A 26,676-nucleotide genomic window follows, 5' to 3' on the forward strand; every position below is an offset into this window, starting at 1 on the left:
ACAGGCAGACAGTTACACACAAAGATGCCCACAAAGTCACACACACGGTCATCAAAAAGAGAAAGACTGACCTGTCCAGGACTTCATTGCGACGGTTGAATATCTCTGGTTTGGCATAATGATCCGCACCAACCAGCTGGTCTGCAAAGGACTGCAGAGCAGCGATCTTCTCCTCCTGCACGTTGATGGCCTTGTCAAAGTCCTCGTGTTTCTTGATGAGAGCCTCCACGCTGTCCAGGGAGTCACCCTTGTCGTCGCTGGCCAGGAAGGCCTCGCGAGCCGCCATCCAGTTCTCAGCCTGTTCACAGTCACGGTTGAACAGCTGAGGGAGGAGAGCAGAGAAAAGAGAGAGGTTATTCACTGGCAGTGGATGTTGTATAGAGGCTAGTAATTGTTGTCATGACCTGTTGAGTGTGGTAAAAAAAATAAAAAATATGTGGGTTGGTAGACACACACAATAGATTAGGCCTTGTTCAAAAGGTGTCAGATCTGGTGCAACAGAACATACACTTATGAGGACACAGAAACATGTCCTTGAGTTCAAATGGCCAAAAGCCACTGAGACAAGACGTTTGGTTTTGGAAGGATTCGTCTGGTACTCTTAAATGTGCCAGAAGCAAAGATCAGCAAGAGGAGGTTTCTAAGAGGGGGTTTCTAAGATAGTGTGTGCCTGCGTTTATACATTTACATTTACATTTACATTTAAGTCATTTAGCAGACGCTCTTATCCAGAGCGACTTACAAATTGGAAAGTTCATACATATTCATCCTGGTCCCCCCGTGGGGAATGAACCCACAACCCTGGCGTTATACCTGGAGCTCCAGGCACTGGTCGAGCATCATTCGTCTCTGCACCCAGGCCTTCTCCAGGTCTGCCCTCTCGTGGTCCAAGGCCTCCAGCTTCTGCTGGATCTCAGGGCTGGCGTAGTGGCCGCGCGCCAACAGCTGCTGGCCAAACTGCTCAAAGGCCTGGAAGGTGCCCGCACGGGCGTCGATCTCAGTACGGTGCTCCTGGAGAGAAGACGGGGAGGGTAAGAAGGTGTATTTGATGGACGAGAACTTTGTGTATGTTGATATGTGAGATCAGACTTATCTGGTGTCCATAAGGAGACAGTGGATGGACGGTACCAGTGCAGTGTGTGTAGAGGCAGTACCTGGTGTCTCTCTAGCAGGGCCTCAGCCCCGGTCACGTCCTTGGCCAGCTCTTCTGAGGACACCAGGCCTCGGATGCCGTTGATCCAGGAAATGAGGTCCCTGAAGTCGGAGAGGAAGCGCTGCAGGTCGTGGGAGTTGCCTAGCTTATCCTTTCGCTGGTCGGCGCGCCCCACCAGGCTGCTCCAGGCCGTATTGAGCTCTGTGCACTTCTCCTGGATGTCGTCCACCGCCTCCGGGTGGGACTGGATCAGACGCTCCGCTGTCTCCCCCAGGGAGTTCACCTGGAACCGGAAGGAAAAGGGTCAGTATCGTCTCTAAACAGCAGAGCAACGAAAGTGTGTGACTGTGTGTGTGTGTGTTTGAGAGACCGACTGTGTTCCCTCTCACCTTATCTCCCAGGGCGGCCAGGTCTCTCTCAAAGCCCTCGTGTTTGCGCTGAAGGGCCTGAACGCTGGCCAGGTCGTGGCCATAGTTGTCTGTGTTCAGCGCTTGGTTCTTCTCCTCGATCCACTCCTTGGTCTCATCCGCATCCCTGAGGACAACAAAAAGCAGCCATTTCAATTTTGACTCAACACCAGCCATTTTGTTTCATGTGCGTTGTAATATTGAAATCCACCCACTGTTTCTTGCTCTCAACTGTGTGTGTGTGTGTGTACCTGTGGAACCTCTGCACTTCGTGGGCACTGCCCAGCATGTTGCTCCTCTCCTCGGCCAGCTGCTGCAGGGATCTCCAGCGGTTGTTCAGCTCCTACAAACACACCCCCGGAAATGTATCACCCAATCACAGAGCTAGATGGAGCTTCGCCAGGAGTCAATCACTCCCATGAGGCCTCTACCCAGGTTTCTGGAACCCAGTGCTCCAATTTAGCTGATTCAAATTGAGGGAATGTTTTAATGTATTGATAAGTTTTAATGTATTGATGGTTGTATATCCTCCAGGTTAGGATAAATTCCATTTGAACTCAATAAATGAAAAATATATATATTTCATTTATTAGTTGAATATGAACTCGTTTGCTTTGACAGTTAGAATGGAGCCCAATCCTGGTAATCTTGACTTAAACTGATATCAGTGGTGAATATCAATCGTGAATCAGTGAAAGTGCTCAAAGATTCAGTTTGTGCTCTACGTGTTTGACAGAGAGACTGACGTAAAAGGAGGGTGTTGAACACAAATGAGGGGTTGGTGACGAGGAAGAAGGTAAGTCAGACAGGGAGAGGGATGGATGCATAGTGATGAGAACACACAAAATGGAGAAACAAATGACAACAAAATGCTAGGATTACAAAGATGGTGTTGAGGCATATTTCAATGCCTTTTTGTAACAGCCATCCTTCCTTCTGAAAACAAATAACAATGGTTAAAGAAGAGGGGGATGAGACAAATGAAAACCGGAACGAGGGACAAGGCCATTCAATGACATCGGTCACATGATTAGAACAAAAAACGATGTAAGGAGTGTGGACACGGAGACCAGACCAGGACGATGTGCAAGACAATGGAACTACAGGACGACAACGAACGCACGGCAAGACCACAATGAGACTGTTGATGGAAGGGTTTAGTCTCCCGAATAAACACGATGCAGGTATGAGACGAGCCAGGAGGACATAATGCAAGGGTGGAGGAGGGGGTGGGATCAGGGGCGGGACAGATGGAGTGGTCTTTAAAAATCTTACCTTGATAGTATTAAAGTTAGCCGTCGTTTGAACAGCCAAGCGTACATTCTACAATCAAAGATGAAAAAACCAGATCAGAAAGGAGGGAGGAGGGGAAAAGGGGGGAGGAGGGAAGGAGGATTTGGACAATAACAGAAAACACCACACCAGTCACTATGTTAGCGCAGCAGGGAGGTAAAAGCTGCCCATGTCTTTACACGGTTGCCCAAGAGACAACCGGCACCATCACCATGGCAATAGAAGACCAGCAGAACCTGAAGTGGACACTGACCCCTAAAGTGGACACTGACCCCTAAATTGGAAACTGACCCCTAAAGTGGAAACTGACCCCTAAAGTGGAAACTGACCCCCAACGTCGACTGCTACACATACAGTGCACTGGGTAATATGGACATTTATGTGCAGGGTGTGTCCATAGAGAGCCATATAATAAATACTGTTCTAATTCTATTTATATGGGTGAGTCAACATGTCTGCTTTGGTCTTTTCAGGCTGCTTTACATTTAAAAATGACCTGATTTTGAGGAATAATGTTTACCCTAATGAGTAAACAGCTAGTAAGTAAACAGAGTAGCTACTTAACAGTGGAGTACAGCTACTCTGTCTTTTATGAACTGGGTGGTTCGAGCCCTGAATCCTGATTGGCTGACAGCCGTGGTATATCAGACTGTAGACCACGTGTATGACAAAACATGTAATTAGAGCAGTAAAAATACATTGGTAACCAGTTTATAATAGCAATAAGGCACCTCAGGGGTTTGTGGTATATGGCCAATAAACAACGGGCTGTATCCAGGCACTCCGTGTTGCGTCTTACATAAGAACAGCCATACCTAAGAACAGCCATATACCACACCCCCTCAGGCCTTATTGTTTAAGTAAACTTGTAGATAGAATGGCGAGTACCACTGCCAGGTCTTCCATTCGTTTGTCTCTTGTTTGTGTTAACAAATACATCTTACATTAACTGATGTAAGCTCCTATGAACAAGGCTGAGTTAGTGGCCATGATTTAGGTCCATTCAAATAGTTTTGACTCCCACTGTGTCAAAACCCACAATACAGTTCAATCATGCTCAGGTTCATATGACAAGTCCAGATTGACAGGCTGCTGCATGCTGTCCAATCTTAGCAGTTGATATCTGTTATGGACTAAAACAACATTAAAATAAGGTTGGGACACAAAATGTTTTGTTTGGAAGCACATGAAATCATGTTGATTGGTCATGTTGTCAGAAGACGAGCGTCTTACCTTCCATGGAGAGGCATTCTTGTTATCAGCCTCATCCTGTTGGAACAAAGAGCGGAATTTGGGTTGACGTTGATGGCACATCTATACATTTTGATTGCATTAACTTTCCTTACCAGTATAATGTATTGCAACTGTGAAATTGTCTTACCTGGCCAGGAGCAGATCCCAGCATCACTTGTTCCTAGAGAGAGGAGAGAAAAAGAGAGAAGACGAGAGAAATGTTGCCGTAAGCTGAAGTTAATACATTTGATTTGTTTCAAATAATGTACCAAATTATTTTTACAAATCCTCATAACATTCACTCCATATGCTTTTATCATTGAACTCTAATATGAAAAGTATTTAATATCTCCGCAGTGGTTGGCTACACCATCCTACCTGAGCTTGGACCATGGTTGCCTCCTCGGCCATCAGGCCCTCAGACTCCAGCTCAGACGCCACCTTGTTGATGTCCCTCAGACGAGACTCATTGGCCTTCAGGTCCTGGTAGTCAAACAGACAGAAGACAAGACAGTCAACACAAAACTCATACCAGTATTCACCAATGTACTGGGTGAGATGGGACAGCATAGATTAGAAGAACTGAGTAAGTATAATGCACACATTGCTCCTGTGCTTGAACATGATTTTTAAATGCTTCTTAGTCCAGTAAGTAATCTAGTGTCCTTCTCCTACTCCTGGCGGCCATGTTGTGTGCGGCATACCTTCTGGAAGTCGTCAAACTTCTTCTGCAGCACCTCCACCTGCTCCAGGTCGGAGCCCACCTCCTCATTGGTGAGGGCTCCCTCCTTCTCGTTAATCCACTGCTGTAGTTCGTTGGCTTCGCGGAACAGCATGAACTTCTTGCAGCTCTTCTCCAGCATGTCCTTGCGCTTCTCGCCCAGCTCCTGGAGAGTTCCGTACCTAAAAATACAGGATAAAGGCTTTCAGAATTCCCTGTGGGGGGAGACTGGGTAGTGGAAATAACGTAGAAGTGTCAATACATGATGATTTACAGGGAGAACTGAGAGCACTAGGGTTGTTGCCAAAATTATATTTCAATTTGGATTAATAATTGAGCAAATCTTTAAATACCGGTAGACCTGCAGGGTCAGCCCTAAAGTGCACACCTCTCCACTGTGATAACTGATGTGTGGTGAGCTTTCTGGCGCAGCACAAATTGGCTGCCATGGCATCCCTCAGGTGGTTGCTACACATTGGTGGTGGATGAGGTGATTCCCCCTTACTTTGCTCACAATTTCATAAAATACCATCGGAATGACATAATCAGTCAGGTTTGTAACATGGCTGTCTATGATGCAGAGTTAAAAACACGTCTATACACTCTCATGGAAAAACAGAACGCAAGTGAGAGCTCATGACACCCACAGGCAAGCTGGGAGAAAAAAGGAGTGAGAAAGACAGATGAAGCTTCTATCCTTCTGTTGAATAGAAGACATGTTGAATAGAAGATGAGTGATGGATATAAGAGAGAGAGAGAGAGAGCATGCACACTGGAATCACAGTCACAAGGACCACGACATCGACATGGGTATTGATTGACATGGTATGAATTGAGGGAGTGGCAGGAATGGCAAATGGCTTTGCCTGTGGCGATGCGTGGTGGCTTCGCAAACACGACACCTATGGGGACACTGGTCCTACTCACAGTTCTTCCACCTGCTTCATGCGTACAGACACACTGCACGCCTCCTTGGCCAACGGCCTGCTCAGTCCAGACATGACATGACATGTGCAGGCAGGCAGGCAGGCAGGCGTTAGTGGTTAGAGAAAGAAACAGAGATAGATGGAGAAAAAGGCAAAAGGCCGTTAGTGATAGAGAGAGAGAAAAAAGTGTGACTCTCTGGGCTGTTTCACTAAGGAATAGAAAGGGATACAAAAAGAATTTGAAGAGAGAGCGAGACAGAAAAGGGAGCGCGAGACAGAAAAGGGAGAGAGAGACAGAAAAGGGAGAGAGAGACAGAAAAGGGGAGCAAGACTGGGGCATCAAAGAGGTAAATGTTATTGGGTTGAGCTCACATGGACATTTCTTCAAGTCAGGAAACAGAATACACAGTTAATTAACCCATTAGGGACAACATGTCCTAAGTTAAAGGGGTAAAAGTGGTAAATAACTATACAGAGATGCAGGAGTGTACTGAAGAGAAGTACTGGGGATAGGGTATTTTGGAACTGGCTTAGGTGGAGGGAATAGAAGTAGTCCCTTACTGGTTCTCAATCTGATCCTGGCGCAGGCCGATGCTGCCCTGCTCATCCAGCAGGTTCTCTCTGGAAGAGGACTGGGTGGGATCCAGCTTCTTGACGTAGGCTGCCGGAACAAAACCCTGGCGGTCGTTCACCTCCACCTTCCACCAGTCCTACAGCAGGGGAGAGAGGGGAGGTCAGGAGAAAGGACCACAGGAGAAGACGTGCTCTTTTTATCCCCCATAAAATATTAAGAGATATGTCCCATACTATATTGCCTATATCCTTCCAATTCTTTCCGTTCTACATCAAGTGCCTAGTCATGGGTATGCCCTAGTAGTTGTTTCCGGTACAAGGCTTTTGTTCATCTCGCTAAGACGCTGTGTGGTTGTGTGTGTGTACCTTGTTAGTGCTGTTGAGCAGGGTGAGGATGTCTCCCTTCTTCATGGTGACCTCGCGGGGGCTCTTCTCCTGGTAGTCATAGAGGGCCAGCACCAGCTCTTTACCCGTCTCATCATCGGTGGGAGCCACTTGTTGCTGCAGGTGAGATGAAAAATAAGGATTATAGGTGTAATCTAGAAGATGGCAACATAAACATATCAGGTTGTGTATATGATAGACCGGGAGTAGTAAAGAAATTATTGATTTGTTGGACCTCTGGTTCTCAGATGTTTGCATGGATGAGAAAGTTGTATTATCCAAAGAATGTGAACTAGCTAGATAAAGCATTCATAAGCTGTCAAATGGTTCATATCCATTTTACAATAATGCTAAAGATACAATGTGGGTTCCAGACTTACCCTACAGGTTTGGGCCTGCTCCTTCAGAGCCTGGATGCTGCTTCCATAGGCACTCAGGTCAGACATCAGGGCTTCGTGCTTCTTCAGCAGGGCCTGGGGAAGAGCAGACAGGGGTGAGTGTCATCTCCACTTTACATCCTACAACCTTCTACATCCAAACCTATCCTCAAACAATAAAGTATTCATTAATTAATTCACCTCCTTCATTTACCCGCCTAGATAGTCAAATGTCCCTCTCCGCCTCTCTTACCTCAGCAGAGTCCTCGTCCTTGCCGTAGTCGGGGCTGCTCACAATGGGCTCCTTCTCCCTCATCCAGGACTCTGCCTCGTTGGCGTCGGCAAAGTACTGCTGGGCCTGCAGCGAATCCTCCAGGTCCTGCCTGCGCTGCCCGGCCTTGCCCTTCAGGGTGTCCCAGCGGCCGTTCAGCTCCTCCAGCTTCACCTTCACCTCCTCTCCGGCAAAGTGACCTAGTGGGGACCACGGGGAAAGGGGGATAGTTTATTTATTGGAGGGAAAATCATTGAGAAAAATATATTTTACAATAACGACCTGCAGAGCGTGGTTGGGACAATTCCATTTCAGTTCAGCCAATTCAGGAAGTTAATTTAAATTCAAATCAAAACAAATTGTATTGGTCATAAACACATATTTAGCAGATGTTATTGTGGGTGTAGCGAAATGCTTGTGTTCCTAGATCCAACAGAGCAGTAGTATATAACAATTCACAACAATACACACAAATCTAAAAGTTAAAGAATGGAATTAAGAAAAATATAAATATTAGGACGAGCAATGTCGGAGTGGCAATGACAATAATACAGTAGTTAGAATACAGTATATAAACTCAACAAAAAAGGAAATGTCCTCTCACTGTCAACTGCGTTTATTTTCAGCAAATTTAACATGTAAATATTTGTATGAACATAACAAGATTCAACAACAGACATAAACTGAACAAGTTCCACAGACATGTGACTAACAGAAATTGAATAATGTGTCCCTGAACAAAGGGGAGGGGGGGCAAAATCAAAAGTAACAGTCAGTATCTGGTGTGGCCACCAGCTGCATTAAGTACTGCAGTGCATCTCCTCCTCATGGACTGCACCAGATTTGCTGTGAGATGTTACCCCACTTTTCCACCTAGGCACCTGCAAGTTCCCGGACATTTCTGGGTGGAATGGCCCTAGCTCTCACCCTCCGATCCAACAGGTCCCAGACGTGCTCAATTGGATTGAGATCCAGGCTCTTCGCTGGCCATGGCAGAACACTGACATTCCTGTCTTGCAGGAAATCACACACAGAACAAACAGTATGGCATTGTCATGCTGGAGGGTCATGTCAAGATGAGCCTTCAGGAAGGGTACCACGTGAGAGAGGAGGATGTCTACCCTGTAATACACAGCATTGAGAATGCCTGCAATGACAACGAGCTCAGTACGATGATGCTGTGACACACCGCCCCAGACCATGACGGACCCTCCACCTCCAAATCGATTCCGCTTCAGAGTACAAGCCTCGGTGTAACGCTCATTCCTTCGACGATAAACGCGAATCAGACCATCACCCCCTGGTGAGACAAAAACGCGACTCGTCAGTGAAGAGCACTTTTTGCCAGTCCTGTCTGGTCCAGCGACGGTGGATTTGTGCCCATAGGCGACGTTGTTGCCGGTGATGTCTGGTGAGGACCTGCCTTACAACAGGCCTACAAGCCCTCAGTCCAGCCTCTCTCAGCCTATTGCTGACAGTCTGAGCACTGATGGAGGGATTGTGTTCTTGGTGTAACTCGGGCAGTTGTTGTTGCCATCCTGTACCAGTCCCGCAAGTGTGATGTTCAGATGTACCGATCCTGTGCAGGTGTTGTCACACGTAGTCTGCCACTGCAAGGACGATCAGCTGTCCGTCCTGTCTCCCTGTAGCGCTGTCTTAGGCGTCTCACAGTACGGACATTGCAATTTATTGCCCTGGCCACATCTGCAGTCCTCATGCTCCCTTGCAGCATGCCTAAGGCACGTTCACGCAGATGAGCAGGGACCCTGGGCATCATTCTTTTGGTGTTTTTCAGAGTCATTAGAAAGGCCTCTTTAGTGTCCTACGTTTTTATAACTGTGACCTTAATTGCCTACCGTCTATAAGGATCACAGGATGCTCTCAACTGAGCATCTGTAAAGGTTTGAGGGTCTTAGGGGTCAAGCTGAATTTCTTCAGCCCCCTGAGGTTGAAGAGGCTCTGTTGCGCCTTCTTCACCATACTGTCTGTGTGGGTGGAAAATTTCATATTGTTTTTGATGTGTATGCCGAGGAACTTGAAGCTTTCCATCTTCTCCAGTGCGGTCTCGTCAATGTGGATAGGGGCGTGCTCCCTCTGCTGTTTCCTGAAGTCCACGATCAGCTCCTTTGTTTTTTTGACGTTGAGGGAGATGTTATTTTCCTGGCACTACTCTGCCAGGACACTCACCTCCTTCCTGTGGGCTGTCTTGTCATTGTTGGTGTAGGAATATGTTGAAGATAAATACACAACGCAGAGGGTGAGAGGACTAAAAACTAGAGTATTAATGGTCATTAGGGAATTGTAAATAGGAGTTCAATTCAACATCTGTTCAGAATCTGTGGAATGTCACTCCTGAACTCAGAGCGACGTGTGCTACCTGTGCCACGTTTTCATTGGTATGTATATTGAGTCGGGGGCAGGATACTTGTTATTTGGCCATTGGCCAAGTTGTATTGCAAGAACTTCTGATGGTCAACCCCAAGCTAGGGTGGGGGGAGTTATAAATGGCATCCTGTTCCTTTGTTCAGTGGGGAAAAGCTGAGGACGGGAGACTGAACATCTACCTACCTCCCAGCATAACATCTTGATTTGTCCTCTCTGAATAAACCTATTTTTCTCCCCATGATTTGCTTTGGAGTTTGTGTTATTGAAGAATAACATCAGTTGCTAACATTGGTAATCAGGTCTACTATTGTTGTGTTATCTGCAAACTTGATGATTGAGTTGGAGGCGTGCGTGGCCACTCAGTCAAGGGTGAACAGGGAGTACAGGAGGGGGCTGATCACACACCCTTGTGGGGCCCCAGTGTTGAGGATCAACAAAGTGGAGGTGTTGTTTCCTACCTTCACCACCTGGGGGGCTGCCCGTCAGGAAGTCCAGGACCCAGTTGCACAGGGAGGGGTTCAGACCCAGGGCCCCAAGCTTAATGATGAGCTTGGAGGGTACTATGGTGTTAAAGGCTGAGCTATAGTCAATGCATAGGTATTCCTCTTGTCCAGATGGGATAGGACAGTGTGCAATGCGAAGGCGATTGCATCGTCTATGGATCTATTGGGGCGGTATGCAAATTTAAGTGGGTCTGGTGTCAGGTAAGGTAAAGGTGATTTGATCCTTAACTAGCCTCTCAAAGCACTTCATGATGACAGAAGTGAGTGCTACAGGGCGATAATCATTGAGTTCAGTTACCTTTGCTTTCTTGGGTACAGGAACAATGGTGGATTTCTTGAAGCAAGTGGCGACAGCCGACAGATAGGGAGAGATTGAATATGTCCGTAAACACTCCAACCTGCTGGTCTGCGCATGCTCTGAGGACGCGGCTTGGGATGCCGTCTGGGCCGGCAGCCTTGCGAGGGTTAACACGCTTAAATGTCTCACTCACGTCGGCCACGGAGAACGAGAGCCCACATTCCTTGATAGCAGGCCGCGTTGGTGGCACTGTGTTATCCTCAAAGCGGGCGAAGGTGTTTAGCTTGTCTGGGAGCAAGACATCATGTCCGGGACGTGGGCTGTTTTTCATTTGTAATCCGTGACCGTCTGTAGACCCTGCAACATACATCTTGTGTCGGAGCCGTTGAATTGCGACTCCACTTTGTCTCTGTACTGACGTTTTGCCTATTTGATTGCCTTACGGAGGAAATAACTACACTGTTTGTATTCGACCAGATTCCCAGTGGTTCACGCTTTCAGTTTTGCGCGAATGCTGCCGTGTATCCACGGTTTCTGGTTTGAGTAGGTTTTAATAGTCACAGTCAGAACAACATCGCCTATACACTTCCTGAAGAACTCAGTCACCATGTCTGTGTATATATCAATGTTATTCTCGGAGGCTACCCGGAACATATCCCAGTCCGCGTGATCAAAACAATCTTGAAGCATGGATTCCGATTGGACAGACCAGCATTGAATAGACCTTAGCACGGGTACTTCGTGTTTGAGTTTCTGCCTATAGGAAGGGAGGAGCAAAATGGAGTCGTGATCTGATTTGCTGAAGGGAGGGCGGGGGAGGGCCTTGTAGCCATCCTGGAAGGGCGAGTAGCAGTGATCGTGTTTTAGCAGCGCGAGTACTAGAGTCAATGTGTTGAATTTAAATGGAATTGACCCAACCTGCTAGATAGTCAACAGGTGAACAGTTGAAAAAGGTGGCAGTATGCATGTTAGTAAGAGCCGGCTTACCTTCCTCCACCATGGCCTCTCCCTTCTGGGTGACAGCCTTGATGCGGGGTTCGTGGCCGGCGATCTCCGCTTGCAGGGCCTGGTGCTTCTTCAGCAAGTTCTGAACGCCAATCAAGTCTTTGCCCCGGTTGGTGGAGGCGGCGATGGGCTCCTTCTCCCGGATCCAGGTCTCCTCGTCCTCCACATCTCTGAAGAGCTGCTGCAGCCGCAGCGAGTCTGATAGCTTCTGCTTGCGAGCAGCCATAGGGTCGCGAAGGGCGTCGTAGCGCGCCATCAGGGCCTCCTGCTTGCGCTTGATGTTGTCAGCGTCAAAGTGGCCCGCCTCCTGGAACTGACGCGCCTGGATGGTGATGCCGTCAATGCGGTCCTAGAGAGGGGAGAGAGAGTCGGTCAGTTAAGTGTTGGCAGTAAGTCAGTCACTGACAGACAGTAGTCGACACAAATATTTGAATGCCTGAATATTGTAGACCATAATAATGTCTCTGCAACTGGGCTATGAAGTACTTGGAGTGGCAACTCTCATGCATAAAATCACAGAGTATATATTTGCCAGTCAATCAAAAACCTATAGATCAGCACAGTCCAGCTTTTTCTAGGAACTACAAGGCATGGACGGGTTTCTTATAATTAGAGTAGAAACGCACTAGCTGCTCCCAGAGGTAAATGCAACAGTGTCTGTTAGTAGTTTACTTTTTGGTTCTGAAAACATCTAGTGATGGCAGTCAGTCAGTTACCCGGCGGTGATTTAAGCAATAAGGCACGAGGCTGTGTGGTATATGGCCAATATACCACGGCTAAGGGCTGTTTTTATGCAAGACGCATTGCGGAGTGCCTGGACACAGTCCTTAGCCGTGGTATATTGGCCATATACCACAAACCCCGAGGTGCCTTATTGCTATTATAAACTGGTTACCAACGTAAAATAAAATGTTTTGTCATACTTGTGGTATACGGTCTGATATACCACGGCTGTCAGCCAATCAGCATTCAGGGCTCGAACCACCCAGTTTATAAATGACAGTAAATCATTACCTGGTGTGCGGCCACATCGGCCTCCAGCAGGGCATGTTTCTTCTGCAGGTTCTGGACGCTGGTCAGGTCCTTGCCGTAGTCATCGGAGGCCAGGTGGCCCTCCACCTCGTAAAGCCACAGCTCAATGTCCTCCACATTCCTGTTGAACTGCTGCTGCTGGTTAGCCTCACGCAGCTTGATGCCTGGGGGGAGGGGAGAGAGGAGAGGGTGGTGAGGAGCGGTTTCAGGGTGGATTCAATTAAGTTGGATGTAGGTATTGAAGGAAGGGCAGTTCTAAATTTGTAGGTTTGGTTTCAGATCTTGGGGCTCTTAAATGAAACCTAGTGTAGTGACTAAAAACTAGCTTAAAACATAAATGCACCTTTTTGCAGCGCTACTCTACAGAGTAGCTAGCGTCGCCGCCATTTTATATTTCCTCCACTGGAGGCAAACTCAAAATGGTGGTCGCCATAATAATAACAGCCTCACTCACACTCATCTCACCTTTGAGCTCAGTGGCCTCCAGCAGCTTCTTCCACTGGGAGCTGACCTCGTCCATGCGGACCGACACTTCGTCTGCGGCGTAGTGCTTTCCGTCCAGGAGCTCCTGTCCAGACTTCTGCAGCGCGTCGATGCGGCTCTGGTTGGCTGACAGCTCCGCCTCGAAGGCCTGGTGCTTCTGGACCTTGCCCTGCAAGTTGGACGGATCCTGGGGAGAACAGAAAGAGCAGAGAGATAGTGAAAGGAAGGGGTTGTTATAAGTATTAGGCCATATTACTGGGAATAAGGAACTGTGTGGTTCACAGTGGTATTGCAGCCTAATAGGATCACACTGCAGTCTAGGAGAAAGCCACGTTGAGTATTGAAACCCCATTATAAAGTACTAAGTAGCTAACTAGCTAAAGTATACTACTATAAAGTAGATAACTAACTAGCTAAAGTACATCACTATAAAATAGCTAGCTAAAGTAGCTAACTGAGAAACATTGATACCTTGTAGGCTTCGTCGGTGGCCGTCTTCATCTTCTCATTGATCCAGCTCTTGAGCTCGTCCGAGTCGCGGGAGAACTGCTGCAAGTGGAAGGAGTCCTCCAGGGCGGCGCGGCGGGACTGGGCACGCTCATGCAGGGCGTTACGGCGGCTCAGCAGCTGAAGGGTGGGTGAGATTTTATACACAACACCCAGGATATGGTATAAGCAGATATAGGGCAGCAGGTAGCCTAGTGATTCAGAGTGTTGAGCCAGTAACCGTAAGGTTGCTGGTTCGAATCCCCAAGCCGACTAGGTGAAAAATCTGTCGATGTGCACTTGAGCAAGGCACTTAACCCTAATTGCTCTGGATAAGAGAGTCTGTACTCTCTATTTGACATTTTAGTCATTTAGCAAAGTGCTACAAACATAGGACACATTCCGGTCCTGATCATCGTATTCTACTTACAGCATCTCTACGAGTGGCCACATCCTCCTTGGCGTAGTGGTTGTTCTGGATCAGTTTGGTGGCAAATTCATCCAGGGCCTGGAGAGAGGTTAGAGATTAGGCGTAACATTTGAGGAGGAAAAGCTGATCCTAGAGGTTACTGTTATGTACTCACAGTGATCTTCTCCTCCTGGGCGCTGAGGGACTTCTCAAAGTCCTCGTGTTTCTTCAGCAGGGCCTCCACGCTGTCCAGAGAGTCACCAAGATCCTCGTTCAGAAGGAACGCCTGCAAGAACACAAGAATTACTTCACACCCAAACATTTTTGGAGAATAATAATTTAAGTGTAATTAAGTGAGCATGATATTGTGTGTGGATGGCGATACCTCTTGCTTGCTCATCCAGTTGTCGACCTGCTCCGTGTCCCTGTAGAAGAGTTGCAGGTCCATGCACTGCTCGTACTGCTGCCTGCGCACCTCCCACAGCTCCAGCAGAGACTCCTTCTCCTCAGTCAGTACACCCAGCTACACACACATACACGGATGGGGTTCAATTAATCTGTCCACAGGTCCATGTAAAAGCTTGAATTCCAAACCAAGGATAAAGAGACAGATAGCCATACCTTCTCCTTGACCTCCTCTGAGGCGTAGTGTCCAGTGTTGAGCAGAGCCTGGCCGGCCTCGTCCGTGGCTTTGAAGCTGTCCTCATGGGCGTCAATCTCACCCTAAGGACCACACACACACAGTAAACGTCAGCAACATTGCAGGAAAAACTAGCATCACTGATTGAAGATCTGAGAAAATATATAGTACTTAACAACTGCAATTATATTAAAATTATTATTAGGATCAGTTTTCCTGTACCTTGTGTTCCTGGTGGCGGTCGAGGAGAGCCTCAGCTCCAGCCACGTCGTTGGCCAGCTCATCAGCGTTGATCAGGGCCTTCATCTCCGTCACCCAGCTGGTCAGGTCACGGAAGTCTGAAGTGTAGCGCTGCAGCCTGCAAAACACATACAGACAGTCAGTCAGAAGATAGGGTTCTGCATACTTTCAACTAAACTGGGCTCAAATGGCTGATAAATGTTTTGTTTGACCATGCTATTGGGTAGTCGCTGTGTGTTGAGCGCAGTGGTGTTACAGTACTAACCCAGTAAAGTTACAGTAGTGACACTGCAAAGTTACAGTACTGACCAAGTAAGGTTACAGTAGGGACACTGCAAAGTTACAGTACTGACATAGTAACAATACGGTACTGATCCAGTAAAGTTAGTGTGTTCGCTGTTAGGGCGGCCAGGGTTTTACCGGTACCCACCTGTAGGAGTCGTTGAGGCGGGCGTGGCGCTCGGCGGCCAGCGTGCGGATCTGCTCCCAGTTGGTGATGAGCTCATCCCTCTTCAGGTGGATCTGGGAGGCGTTCTGGGGGTGTGTCTGCTGCAGACGTTCAGCCTCTCCGCCCAGAGTGTTGACCTTGTCCTCGAGGGCAGCCAGGTCTCTCTCCAGGCCCTCATGCTTGCGCAGCAGAGCCTGAACGCTGGCCAGGTCCCGGCCAAAGTCATCGGATGCCATGAGCTGCTCCTTCTCCTTGATCCAGCTAATGGTCTCGTCCACATCCCTGCAGGCCACATAACACTCTCAGTCGGAACAGAAAATCTAAATGTCTTGATCCTCTCAGTTGTCTTGTGGCTTCCCCATCACACACACACACTCCAAAAGAAAACACACCCCCAGCCTGTCCTGGGCATACCTGTTAAATCTCTGCACCTCGGCGGCTCCGAACAGCCTGCCCTGCCTCTGCTGCGCCAGGCCCTTGAGCCTCTGCCAGGCGGCGTTCACCTCCTCCTGCTTGCGAACGATGAGCTCCGCCTCGGGGTGGGACTCCTGGCTCAACTTGCCCGCCAGCTGGTTCACCTCGTTCACACGCTCCTCGTGGGCTGCCAGGTCCGTCTGGAACTCCTCAAACTTCTTCTGGAGCACCTCTACGTGCTCCAGGTCCTGGCCCAGCTCCTCCGAGGTGGCCATGGCCTCCTGTTAGACACAGGTTTTGGTAAGATTTAGGATCGGTTACATAGTAGGGCCCTGCAGACATGGTTTAGGGAGGCTAATGTTAGGATAGGTTGTCAATAAGGTCCTATGGCAATGGTCTCCTGTTGGATATGATTTAGGGTAAGGTCATGTTGTCTATTAGAGTTCCATAGACATGCTTTAGGCCATGGCCTCCAGTAGATATAGAGGATGTGTGTGACTTCAGGTTGAGACACTGACCTTGTCACTGATCCAGTCCAGGGCATCCTCACACTCGCGCAGGTACTGCACCAGCTTCTGGGCCTGCAGCAGACGGACACCCTTCTCCTTGGTCTTCTGCAGCAGCAGGTCCCAAAGACGGTGAAGCTCCTCCAGACGAGTCTAAAAGCAGAAAGGGAGACAATTTACACAGGGTGATGGAAACTGATTCAAGACTAGGGCCCATATTCAGTCTCTCAGAGTTGGAGTGCTGATCTGGGATCAGGTCCCCTCGGTCCATACAACGTTATTCATTACGATCTAAAAAGAGAAATTAGGGCCCATATTCACAAAGTATCTCAGAGTAGGTGTGGTGACCTAGGACCAGCTCCCCTCATCCATGTGATCTTGTCCATTAAGATCCAAAAGTTAAAACTGATCCCGAATCAGCACTCCTAATCTGAGACACAGGTTATGGTTCCAGTACTTTGAGTCCAGTACTTGCTGACGCTGTAGTTTGAGACCAAGATAAGTGCATATCAATAGAAAATAGGCACACACACATCATGCACTTCTCATAGTCTTATTATATAGGTCATAACCACACAGCAAACAGAATGGATCTGAAAGAATTAAAAGGGAGTGGAACCTAAAAGAGAGAGAAACACAAGAGCCAGGAGGTCCACATCACCCAAGCACCTACTTTTATATAGTCAGCCATATTGAAACTTGAAACTATGGGTCTCTGGGAAGTCCGGTAGGGCGTGAAGGACTGAACCAGACATGATCGGGGTTAAAAAGGGTGGATTGTGTAGATCTATCTTGGTCAGGCACATAGCTCAGCGGACTGTGTGGGTGTGTGTCTTTGTCTCTTACGCGGATGGTTTCGGAGGCAAAGTGGCCTTCGGAGATCATAAGGTTGCCAGTCTCGTCTAGCTTAATGATGGCTCCAGCGTTGGCCTGCACCTCTGCCTCGAAGGCCTGATGTTTCTGGAGCTTGCCCTGTGGGGGGAGAGGAGGCATGTTAGCATGGCAAAGACTACAGTGGAAAGGAGAGACATACCTGGCGAAGGGTCACGGATCATGATGTACTGATCATTCTATGTGAGTTTTATGCCCTTGCGGTTTCATTTTGAATGGCCACTGGAAATGCTACAAGTCAGTCAATTCACAAAAAGTGGCTTGTGCATACTGTAATAAAGGTGACAATAAAATGGAATCAGGATGTTACCATTCATTTTGTCAAAGCCCAGGTTACAGTACAACACCACCCAAATTCCAATAGACTAAAATGACAACTGGACAGGCTGATCCTAAATCTACCTGGAGCTGTTGAAATGCATCCTTGTGCACTAAAACCCATGATGTGCACTAAAACCCATGATGTGCGATAGGTAGGTACTGTTATTCCGGATGCTGACAGACATATGGACAAGGCAGACTGACCTGGAGGTTGGTAGGGTCCTTGTAGTTCTCATCAGAGGCGATCTGCAGCTTCTCCTGGATCCACTTCTCCAGCTCGTCAGCATCGCGGCGGAAGAACTGGAAGCGGTACGAGTCCTCCAGCTTCTGCCGTCGCACACCCGAAAGCTCCTTGAAGCGCCGGTAGCGGTCCAACACCTGCTGCCGGCGCTCCTGGATGTCATCAGCAGACTCCAGCACTTTCACCCCACTGGTATCCATTCTCTGACAAGAGAAATACAATGGGGGAGGTAATCATTAACACTTCTTACCACTTGCAACAAAACGATTCTGCTTTCTAGTTGTTAGCATTAATAGTTACTACAATTGAGATGAGTGGATTAGAATGTCGTCAGCCATCTTGACAAATGTATGTGTATGAACAAGATGGCTGCTATGTCCATCCCTTTGAATAGTATAGAAATAACGGTCCAACTGAGCCTGCTATGGCAACGCTAGCATCGCATCAAACATTTCTACTTGGCCGTCATCCAATTTCTCTAATCTCTGCTTCTTTAGGCCTTTAAAACACAAAAGCTCTCAGAAACTGAATAGCTGTGGAGAACTTCCAGAATGTCACGAAGTGCCATTCTTTCTTTTCCACGTTCTCTTTCCCTGGGGACATTTGAACACAGTGCAGCTCTTCATGGATCTCTACTCACCACGCAAAAAACGTTTTTTAGAGGAAAAGTCACGGAAGACACACAACTTTATAGAATACAACGAGACAAGGCTGACTATTGCTATGAAAGGACAAAAACTCCACAGTGAAATAAGTAGCCAGCTCCTCTCCAGTCCAGCTGACTCGCCGTGGGGCCAGCAGCAGCTGAGAACACGAGAATGAAAAAAGGGAGTGGAGGCGGAAATTCCACACAGCTCTGAACAAACAGTAACCAGACCTCACTTCACAATTGGACTGCTGCTGTCAGCCCTCCTAACACGCACTGGCCCTAAGCCCCCCTCTTCACCCAGCCTATATACCATCCCACCATACACCGGGGGAGTGGAGGCCAGTAGGGAGAGGGAAGAGTAGGGCGAGGTAACCAGACAGGATCACAGTCACCCACCCTGTATTCTAGTCCCCAGCCTGGATAGTGGGGCTGTCAGAGGACCACACCCTGGTAGTGACTGTAACGCAGTCTCTGCCAGGCAGGCATACCCAGGGTGCTTCCTTTCATATACTACTAGTCTCTCTGTACAACGAGGAATGTGAGCTAAACATTTGGTGTCATTTCTGGAGTGGCAGGGGGCCTGGGAGGGCGAGAGAATCTAGGCTCCTAGACCATAAATTGAATTACCAACATTCAACATGGCAACTTTGAAGCTGATGTGACAGTGAACTGTAGCAGCATAAAGTGCATTTAAGATGGCAAGTTTGTCTTTTTCAATCATTGATGAATACACAACTAAATGTGAGGCAGCCTCCAAATGGCTTCCGTGAGATTGTAGGATTTTAGCACATGGGTGTAGTCTCAGCCTACCTGCCAACCATTGTGGGGGGGATTGCTAAATTGTCCGTGGCTGGTCTTTCCCAATGCTTAGGCCTACATCTGGAGTCTTTTCTCAGGGTGGTGTGACCTAAACTGTGGCCTATCAGGTCCCTGTGACCTCTGATACACCAGACCAGGCCCTGGTGGAGAGAGGCCAGTCCAGCTGAACACCAGGGGGAGAAAACACACAGCATCCTTCATCTCAGGTCAGGACTGTTTGTGCATGGTTGTCATCCAGTTCCAATAAACCATCTCATACCCTTCATACAATCATAACCTTCTTGACAGAAATAAATGGACTAACCATTGTTCCAGAAAGAAAGGTGCAGACAAGGTGTCTCACAATAGACATGGATAAGATCAAAATGTGATATGGCGACTATGAACAGAATTCAGTGTGCTTAACTGAGTAATTTATTTCAGTAAGGAGGGACAGAACATTGATTTACCCGGCCAACCCAAGGACAGTGAACCCCATGAGCAAAGAGGACCATATAGAAATAAAATAAAATTGCTGACAGTCCAACAGTCTGCCCCGGGGGGTGGGGGTGGGGGTAGTACTAGACCTCATGAAAGAGGCCCACTGTTAAAACACAGCCAGTGCAGCTCCCATTCAGACAGCGAGAAAGAGGGGTGGAGAGAGATGGACAGAGGGAGAGAGAGAGTGAAATGGTCCATCTCTGACAGTAGGATTAGTGGTGTCAGCAGTGTGGTGACATTCAGCAGATCCAGGAGACACTGCTTGGTCTGGTCCACAGAGGGGCCGCTGGGCTGGCTGGGTCTCCTCAACAATCAACAGACCAGTTTGTTGCCTGGTTCAATTCTTCCCCAAACATCTTCCTACACCAGTGGCTTCCAACCAGGGGGTACTTGGCCTTTCCACAGGGTGTACTTGAGAAGATATACATGAAGGGGTAATTCAGAGCAAAATTCAGTTGGAGGTACAGTAAATGAAAGAGTTTGGGAACCACTGAACTACACCATAACCATAACCCACTGAAGAGATGGCACCAGAAAGAGAAAAAAAAACTGAGGAGCCATGAGTCCAGTCAAAGTGCAGATTGTTCTATATAGCTCATATACAGTGCATTCGGAAAGTATTCAGACCCCTTGACTTGTTCCACATTTTGTTATATTAGAGCCTTATTCTAACATGGATGAAATAGTTTTCCCCCCTCATCAATCTACACACAATACCCCATAATGAAAACGCAAAAACTGCTTTTTAGAAGAAAAAAAAGATTTTTTTATATTTTTTATTAACTGAAATATCACATTTACATAACTATTCAGGCCCTCTACTCAGTACTTTGTTGAAGCACCTTTGTGGCCGTGTTTACAGCCTTGGGTATGACGCAACAAGCTTGGCACACCTGTATTTGGGGAGTTTCTCCCATTCTTCTCTGTCCCAAAGCCACTCCTGCGTTGTCTTGGCTGTGTGCTTAGGGTCGTTGTCCTGTTGGAAGTCTCCCCAGTCCACGGTCCTGAGCGCTCTGGAGCAGGTTTTCCTCAAGGATCTTTCTGTACTTTGCTCCGTTCATGTTTCCTTCATTCCTGACTAGTCTCCCAGTCCCTGCCAATGAAAAACATCCCCACAGCATGATGCCGCCACCACCATGCTTCACCGTCGGGATGGTGCCAGGTTTCCTCCAGACATGACACTCGGCATTCAGGCCAGAGTTCAATCTTGGATTCATCAGACCAGAGAATCTTGTTTCTCGAGGCCTGAGAGTCCTTTAGGTGCCTTTTGGCTAAATCTAAGCAGGCTGCTATGTGCCTTTACTGAGGAGTGGCTTCCGTCTGAACACTATCATAAAGGCCTGATTGGTGGAGTGCTGCAGAGATGATTGTCCTTCTAGAAAAGTTCTCCCATCTCCACAGAGGAACTCTGGAGCTCTGTCAGAGTGACCATTGGGTTCTTGGTCACCTCCCTGACCAAATGCCTTCTCCCCCTATTGCTCAGTTTGGCCGGGCGGCCAGCTCTAGGTAGACTCTTGGTGGTTCCAAACTTCTTCCATTTAAGAATGACGGAGGCTGTTGTGTTCTTGGGGACCTTCATTGCTGCAGGTACCCTTCCCCAGATCGGTGCGTCGACACAATCTTGTCTCGGAGCTCTACGGACAATTCCTTCGACCTCATGGCTTGGTTTTTCCTCTGACATGCACTGTCAACTGTGAGACCTTACATAGACAGGTGTGTGCCTTTCCAAATCATGTCCAATCAACTGAATTTACCACAGGTGGACTCCAATCAAGTTGTAGAAACATCTCATGATCAATGAAAACAGGAAGCACTGGAGCTCAATTTCAATATACTATCCAAATGTACTGTATGAGTATATGCCCACTCTGCCATCAAACAAATCAATCTATAAAAAGAAAGAGATACGCCAGAAATAACTGACAAGATCATGAAAAAGCATTTAAACAATTAGTAGCTTCTACACTGGCCCATTTTCTGTAAAAAGCATCATACTAGACAATTTCCCCTCCCCCGTCCCCTTACACCAGTCCTAATACACTAAGGGCTTAAATCATCCCAGGATTTAGCTGACCGCAACCCCGTTCTGCTCTGACATCTGCCTGTGGGGATGAAGGCACACACTACTCTGACTAGCCTGTTTCTGACTAGCCTGTTTGAGGGACAGCTCTCTGGACAAATGAGTAAACAGCCTTTGGGTCATTAGTCTTCAGGACACCGCCCTCTCCTGGGAGACACTGCTGCTCTGAGACACAATGTGCCAAAGTCGTTGTTGGAGTGATGCTGCGAATTTTACAGCCGTGTGAGATATCGTCACTTCAGTGTGAACTTGAAGTCATCGGACCTTGTAAAGAGTTTGCCCTGTTGGCATGTGGTTTAGAGACAACTGAATGTGTGGAGAGTCCAGGTGTCAAGCCCACTGCCTTCCGAAAGCATGTATACCCCTTGACTTATTCCACATTTGTTGATAAACAGCCTGAATTCAAAATGGATTAAATATATATCTTTCCTCACCCATCTACATATGATACTCCATAAAGATAGAGTGAAAACATGTTTTTAGAAATGTTTGCAAATGTGTTGAAAATGAAATACGAAAATATTCACACACCTGAGTCAATACATGTTAGAATCACCTTTGGCAGCGAATATAGCTCTGAATTTTTCTGGGTAAGTCTCTAAGTGTGTTACACACCTGGATTGTACAATACTTGCCCATTCTTTTAAAAATTCTTCAAGCTCTGTCAAATTGCTAGAAAACAATTTAAGTCGTGCCATCAAGCAGATTTAAGTCAAAAGTGTAACTCGGCCAATCAGGCCGGTAAGCAACTCCAGTGTAGATTTGGCCTTGTGTTTTAGGTTATTGTCCTGCTGAAAGGTGAATTCATCTCCCAGTGTCTGGTGGAAAGCAGACTGGACCAGGTTTTCCTCTAGGATATGCCTGTGCATAGCTCCATTCCGTTTCTTTTTAATCCTGAAAAACTCCTTAACGATTACAAGCATACCCATAACATGATACAGCCACCCCTATGCTTGAAAATATGGAGAGTAGTAATCAGTAATGTGGTGTATTGGATTTGCCCCAAATATAACTTTGTATTCAGGACAAAAAGTGAATTACTTTGCCACATTTTTTGCAGTATTACTTTAGTGCCTTGTTGCAAACAGGATGCATGTTTTGGAATATTTTTATTCCGAATAGGCTTCATTCTTTTCACTCTCATTTAGGTTAGTATTGTGAAGTAATAACTACAATGGTGTTGGTGAATCCTCAGTTTTCTCCTTTCACAGCCATTCAACTCTGTAAATGTTTTAAAGTCACCATTGGCCTCGTGGTAAAATCCCTGAGCGGTTTCCATCGTCTCCGGCAACTGTGTCAGGTAGGACGCCTCTAATCAAATGGCTACCCAGACTATTTGCAGGGACCTTACATATAATTGTATGTGTGGGGTACAGAAATTAGGTAGCCGTTAGAAAATCATGTTAAACACTATTATTGCACACAGAGTGAGTCCATGCAACTTATGTGACAATGTTTTGCTCCTGAACTTATTTAGGCTTGTCAAAACAAAAAAATTGAATATTTATTGACATTTCAGCTTTAAATTTGTATTTAACTTGTACAATTTTTGAAAAACGTAATTCCACTTTGACATTATGGAGTATTGTGTGTAGGCCAGTGACAAAGAAAATCTCAAATAATCTATTTCAAATTCAGGCTGTAACACAACAAAATGTGGAAAAAGTCAAAGGGTGGGAATACTTTCTGAAGGCAGTGTAAACGGTTACGTTACAGAAAAACAAATCTGTAGCATTTATCAGACGACAATACATTTGGGGAAGGAAGTGGCCACGTCATAGCACATGTTGTTTCTTCGACCCGCGGAAGACCCCCTAGCACAGTGCAGCTGCAATAGGAGATAGTGCTTGACTGACGCTGTGAGTGGTAGATAACACCAATTTCCTCCATCTCCTGCCCCCTCTCTCTAACACTATTTCCCTCCTTCACTCCCTCGTCCACTTATCCACTAACTACCTCACACACCCCCACATACTACTAAACAGCAGAGCTGAATGCTTCCTCGAGGCTCACCGTCTATGTAACCCTTGATCTCTCGCCAACAGGCTCATTCATTTTTAGTGCTAAGAGGAGGAGACAGAAGCACCATGCACAAATTCCATCCGCATTACATAGGATAGTCAAAGTCCAACCACCTGGTTTCTCAACCGTGTAAGCAAGCAGCAATTAAATAACTCTACGGTGGTTAGGACTTATACCTAACAGTGGTTAGGCCTGCTTATCAACTGCACAGAGACAAAGGTTGTGGATTGAGATGGTGGACCCACATCCTGTTGTTGTGGCGAGACCACATGAAGGACGGTCTTGCTGGGGTTTTTTCTGGTTCAAAATAGCACTTAGGTGGTGGGGGTGACGGGTGGGTGGCCATGGGTGTGGCTAATGGTACAGTCAACAACCAGAAATCATTTTTTTATTTTTTATAATAATTTTACTTTTTTAACTAGGCAAGTCAGTTAATTCTTATTTTCAATGACGGCCTAGGAACAGTGGGTTAACTGCCTTGTTCAGGGGCAGAACGACAGATTTTTACCTTGTCAGCTCGGAGATTCGATCTTGCAACCTTTCGGTTACAAGTCCAACGCTCTAACCACTAGGCTACCTGCCGCGCGAAATATCGGAAATCTTTTAGGCTTAGCTAAAACATTTATGCTAGTTTCCTGCAAATCTACACATTTTACAATGGAGCTAAGAGAAAATCTGCAATTCTACACATTTTGCCATGGCTTACGCCATCTGAGTGACTTAAACATAAAATCAAATGGGGGCCTCATGCAATGACAAAAATACTCCTGAATGCATAATTTGGGGAATGTTTTATTCTCCCTGACAATCTAGCATTTATTTTGGTGATTGCTAGTTGTCAAAATTATTATTTTTTAAGTGCCATAATCATTCCTACATACTATATTTGGTTTTAGTCGTTTAGTTAAAAAACATTTTTTTATTTTTTTCATCCCTAAAACTATTTTCCCAAATACTTTTCTATGCAGAAAAAAAACACTAACTATAGGCCTAGATACCCGGAAAGTGGTTGGGTTAAATATGGACGCAGGAAACTAGGCTAAATTGCCACTTCAGTACCAACTACATAAGACATCTTTAGAGAAAGAAAGACGTTATGTCAGTACTCATGCACGGGACCGGCACACTTGAAGTGTTATGTAAATGTGGCTGTTTCAAGGTTCTCTAAAAGATTCTTCCCTTCCTCTGTTCTCCCCTTCAGTCATTTAGCAAAGGTGCATTCAACTTGGGTGTTTACCTCAAACTGTCATGTCAAACTATTTCACATTTTCAATAGATTAACGGAATTTAGTGAATCAGCAATATTCTAACTGAATATTAATTTGGTATTCCTGATGAGACAACAACTTGAACGCAAATATCATCACGTCATTATCTGCAATAGGTCTTTGTCACTGAAATAACCACTTGTAATCGCCACACAGTAGTGACAGTACCTTTTCAGACAGTTAGCCATTGTCATGAAGGCATATTAACAGGGCTGTTCCAATTCCGGTCCTGGAGGGCCAAAACACTTCTGGTTTTTGTTTCTACCTGGTAGTTAATTGCACTCACCTGGTGTCCCAGTTCTGAATCAGTCCATGATTAGAAGTAAAGGATGAAAACCATAAGTGCATCTATTCCCACTCTCCCCATTTTAAAATCAGGTCATTCTCATAAAGACGTGCCACAGATTCCATTCGAGGAGGCCAGAGATATTTATAGATCCCTGTGTGGCTCCCATCGCTGCACAAGTATCCAGAGATATTGCTCTGCGGAGAGAGAATGCGACACAAGGTGGGTGGGTGGACGGGTTGGTGGAGAGGGGAGGGGTATCGATTTGCTTCATTAGAATTATTGCCTACGCATTAGGCCTAGGCTACTCTTCGTAGCTGGATATTTAATTTGAGTGCACCAAAGTCTTCGCTCGCTTCCTGGCATAAACAAATGCATTAGTTTTGACGGAGCACAAGAAATTATTATACTGAGGAGAAGGCCCATCATCACTCCCAAAGGGTGAGACAGTGGGAAACAGATAATTGGTCTTTTGACCAATCATATCAGATCTTTACACATCTGATCTTTTCAGAGCTGATCTGATTGGTCAAAAGACCAGTAAGTGAAAAAAAGAATTGGGCTGCCTGTGTAAACACAGCCATAGTCAGCCCCCTCACGGTTCCCATGGTAACATCAGTTAGCGAGGAGTTATATGACGCCATACTGGGCGAATGCAGACCGGAGGAATTTACAGGAAACGGCAGGGTGATCCCAGAAGACTTAGTACATGCCAAATACATGTGCAAAGAGAAGAGGCGTAGCTTCAGTTCCCTTCCCTCAGAGTGAACCTTGACCCCCCCCCTTACAGCCCACTCCACTCCTAGCTGATCGGTAGCATGCCCAGGGGAGATTTGAGTGCAGCTGAAGAAGTTAACAGTGGATGGTTGGTTTGTGAATTAAAACAATATGTACAAGAGTGTGATTAGGCTACATGACAAAAGATTGAATTCAGCTTCATTGTTACTCTTATTTTCATACGTTTTCACATAAAAAAACGTTCAATCTGTCATACAAATCCCAAATCTTCTCTGGAACATCACCCAAACAATCACGTCTGGATTAAATCAAAATGGCTGCCGCCCAGTCAACAACACAGTGAAATGCCAAAGTCAAGAGATTTGACATCTGGCATGGGGATTTGACATCCATGCCAAATGCAAACATGATTCCCTTGCATGTATTTTTTTTCATAAATAATGGTCAGTGACATTAATTTAATCCAGCTCAGTTAAAATCAACAAACCTTCAGTTTCATGCACACGACTCCACACAAATCCACTGACAACGCATGCAGTAGCCTACACGTAGGCCTGAATTCAGTGATTCAATTACCATGGAATTCAGTTAAAACCAATCAAATTACCAAATTAACCAAGTCCTGTCAAGACAAAAAACATTTGCTTACACAAACATACAATGCATGCAGAAAACGCAGGCCTGAATTCAGTGA

General features: G+C 46.5%; 1 protein-coding gene and 1 non-coding gene across 8 annotated transcripts in view; both read right to left on the reverse strand.

Annotated features, from left to right (window-relative positions):
• sptan1 (spectrin alpha, non-erythrocytic 1) overlaps positions 1-26,676 on the reverse strand; it is a 49,057-nt gene that overhangs the window by 15,642 nt on the left and 6,739 nt on the right. For 4 of the 7 annotated variants that reach the window (XM_071351197.1, XM_071351195.1, XM_071351196.1 and 1 more), the window contains exons 2-30: positions 17,604-17,843; positions 17,034-17,159; positions 16,200-16,340; positions 15,682-15,962; positions 15,250-15,549; positions 14,802-14,937; positions 14,561-14,662; positions 14,325-14,462; positions 14,115-14,225; positions 13,961-14,038; positions 13,516-13,671; positions 13,027-13,231; positions 12,544-12,725; positions 11,512-11,878; positions 7,321-7,538; positions 7,071-7,163; positions 6,673-6,807; positions 6,295-6,443; positions 5,735-5,791; positions 4,791-4,989; positions 4,465-4,569; positions 4,235-4,267; positions 4,087-4,122; positions 2,836-2,883; positions 1,812-1,903; positions 1,543-1,687; positions 1,155-1,436; positions 814-1,011; positions 72-322 (exon numbers count right to left, since the gene is read on the reverse strand). In XM_071351197.1, the coding sequence (XP_071207298.1) occupies positions 72-322; positions 814-1,011; positions 1,155-1,436; positions 1,543-1,687; positions 1,812-1,903; positions 2,836-2,883; positions 4,087-4,122; positions 4,235-4,267; positions 4,465-4,569; positions 4,791-4,989; positions 5,735-5,791; positions 6,295-6,443; positions 6,673-6,807; positions 7,071-7,163; positions 7,321-7,538; positions 11,512-11,878; positions 12,544-12,725; positions 13,027-13,231; positions 13,516-13,671; positions 13,961-14,038; positions 14,115-14,225; positions 14,325-14,462; positions 14,561-14,662; positions 14,802-14,937; positions 15,250-15,549; positions 15,682-15,962; positions 16,200-16,340; positions 17,034-17,159; positions 17,604-17,840 (4,601 nt within the window). In that variant the 5' untranslated portion in view covers positions 17,841-17,843. The remainder of the gene's footprint in view (positions 1-71; positions 323-813; positions 1,012-1,154; positions 1,437-1,542; positions 1,688-1,811; positions 1,904-2,835; positions 2,884-4,086; positions 4,123-4,234; positions 4,268-4,464; positions 4,570-4,790; positions 4,990-5,734; positions 5,792-6,294; positions 6,444-6,672; positions 6,808-7,070; positions 7,164-7,320; positions 7,539-11,511; positions 11,879-12,543; positions 12,726-13,026; positions 13,232-13,515; positions 13,672-13,960; positions 14,039-14,114; positions 14,226-14,324; positions 14,463-14,560; positions 14,663-14,801; positions 14,938-15,249; positions 15,550-15,681; positions 15,963-16,199; positions 16,341-17,033; positions 17,160-17,603; positions 17,844-26,676) is intronic. The other 3 variants (XM_071351200.1, XM_071351199.1, XM_071351198.1) reach the window with 2 other exon arrangements.
• LOC139544722 (small nucleolar RNA SNORA84) lies at positions 11,986-12,119 on the reverse strand. Its single transcript, XR_011668959.1, has one exon. It is a non-coding gene; the product is annotated as a small nucleolar RNA SNORA84 (small nucleolar RNA).

The sequence above is a fragment of the Salvelinus alpinus genome, chromosome 18 (genome assembly GCF_045679555.1).
Source record: "Salvelinus alpinus chromosome 18, SLU_Salpinus.1, whole genome shotgun sequence".
Classification (NCBI taxonomy): Eukaryota; Metazoa; Chordata; class Actinopteri; order Salmoniformes; family Salmonidae; genus Salvelinus; species Salvelinus alpinus.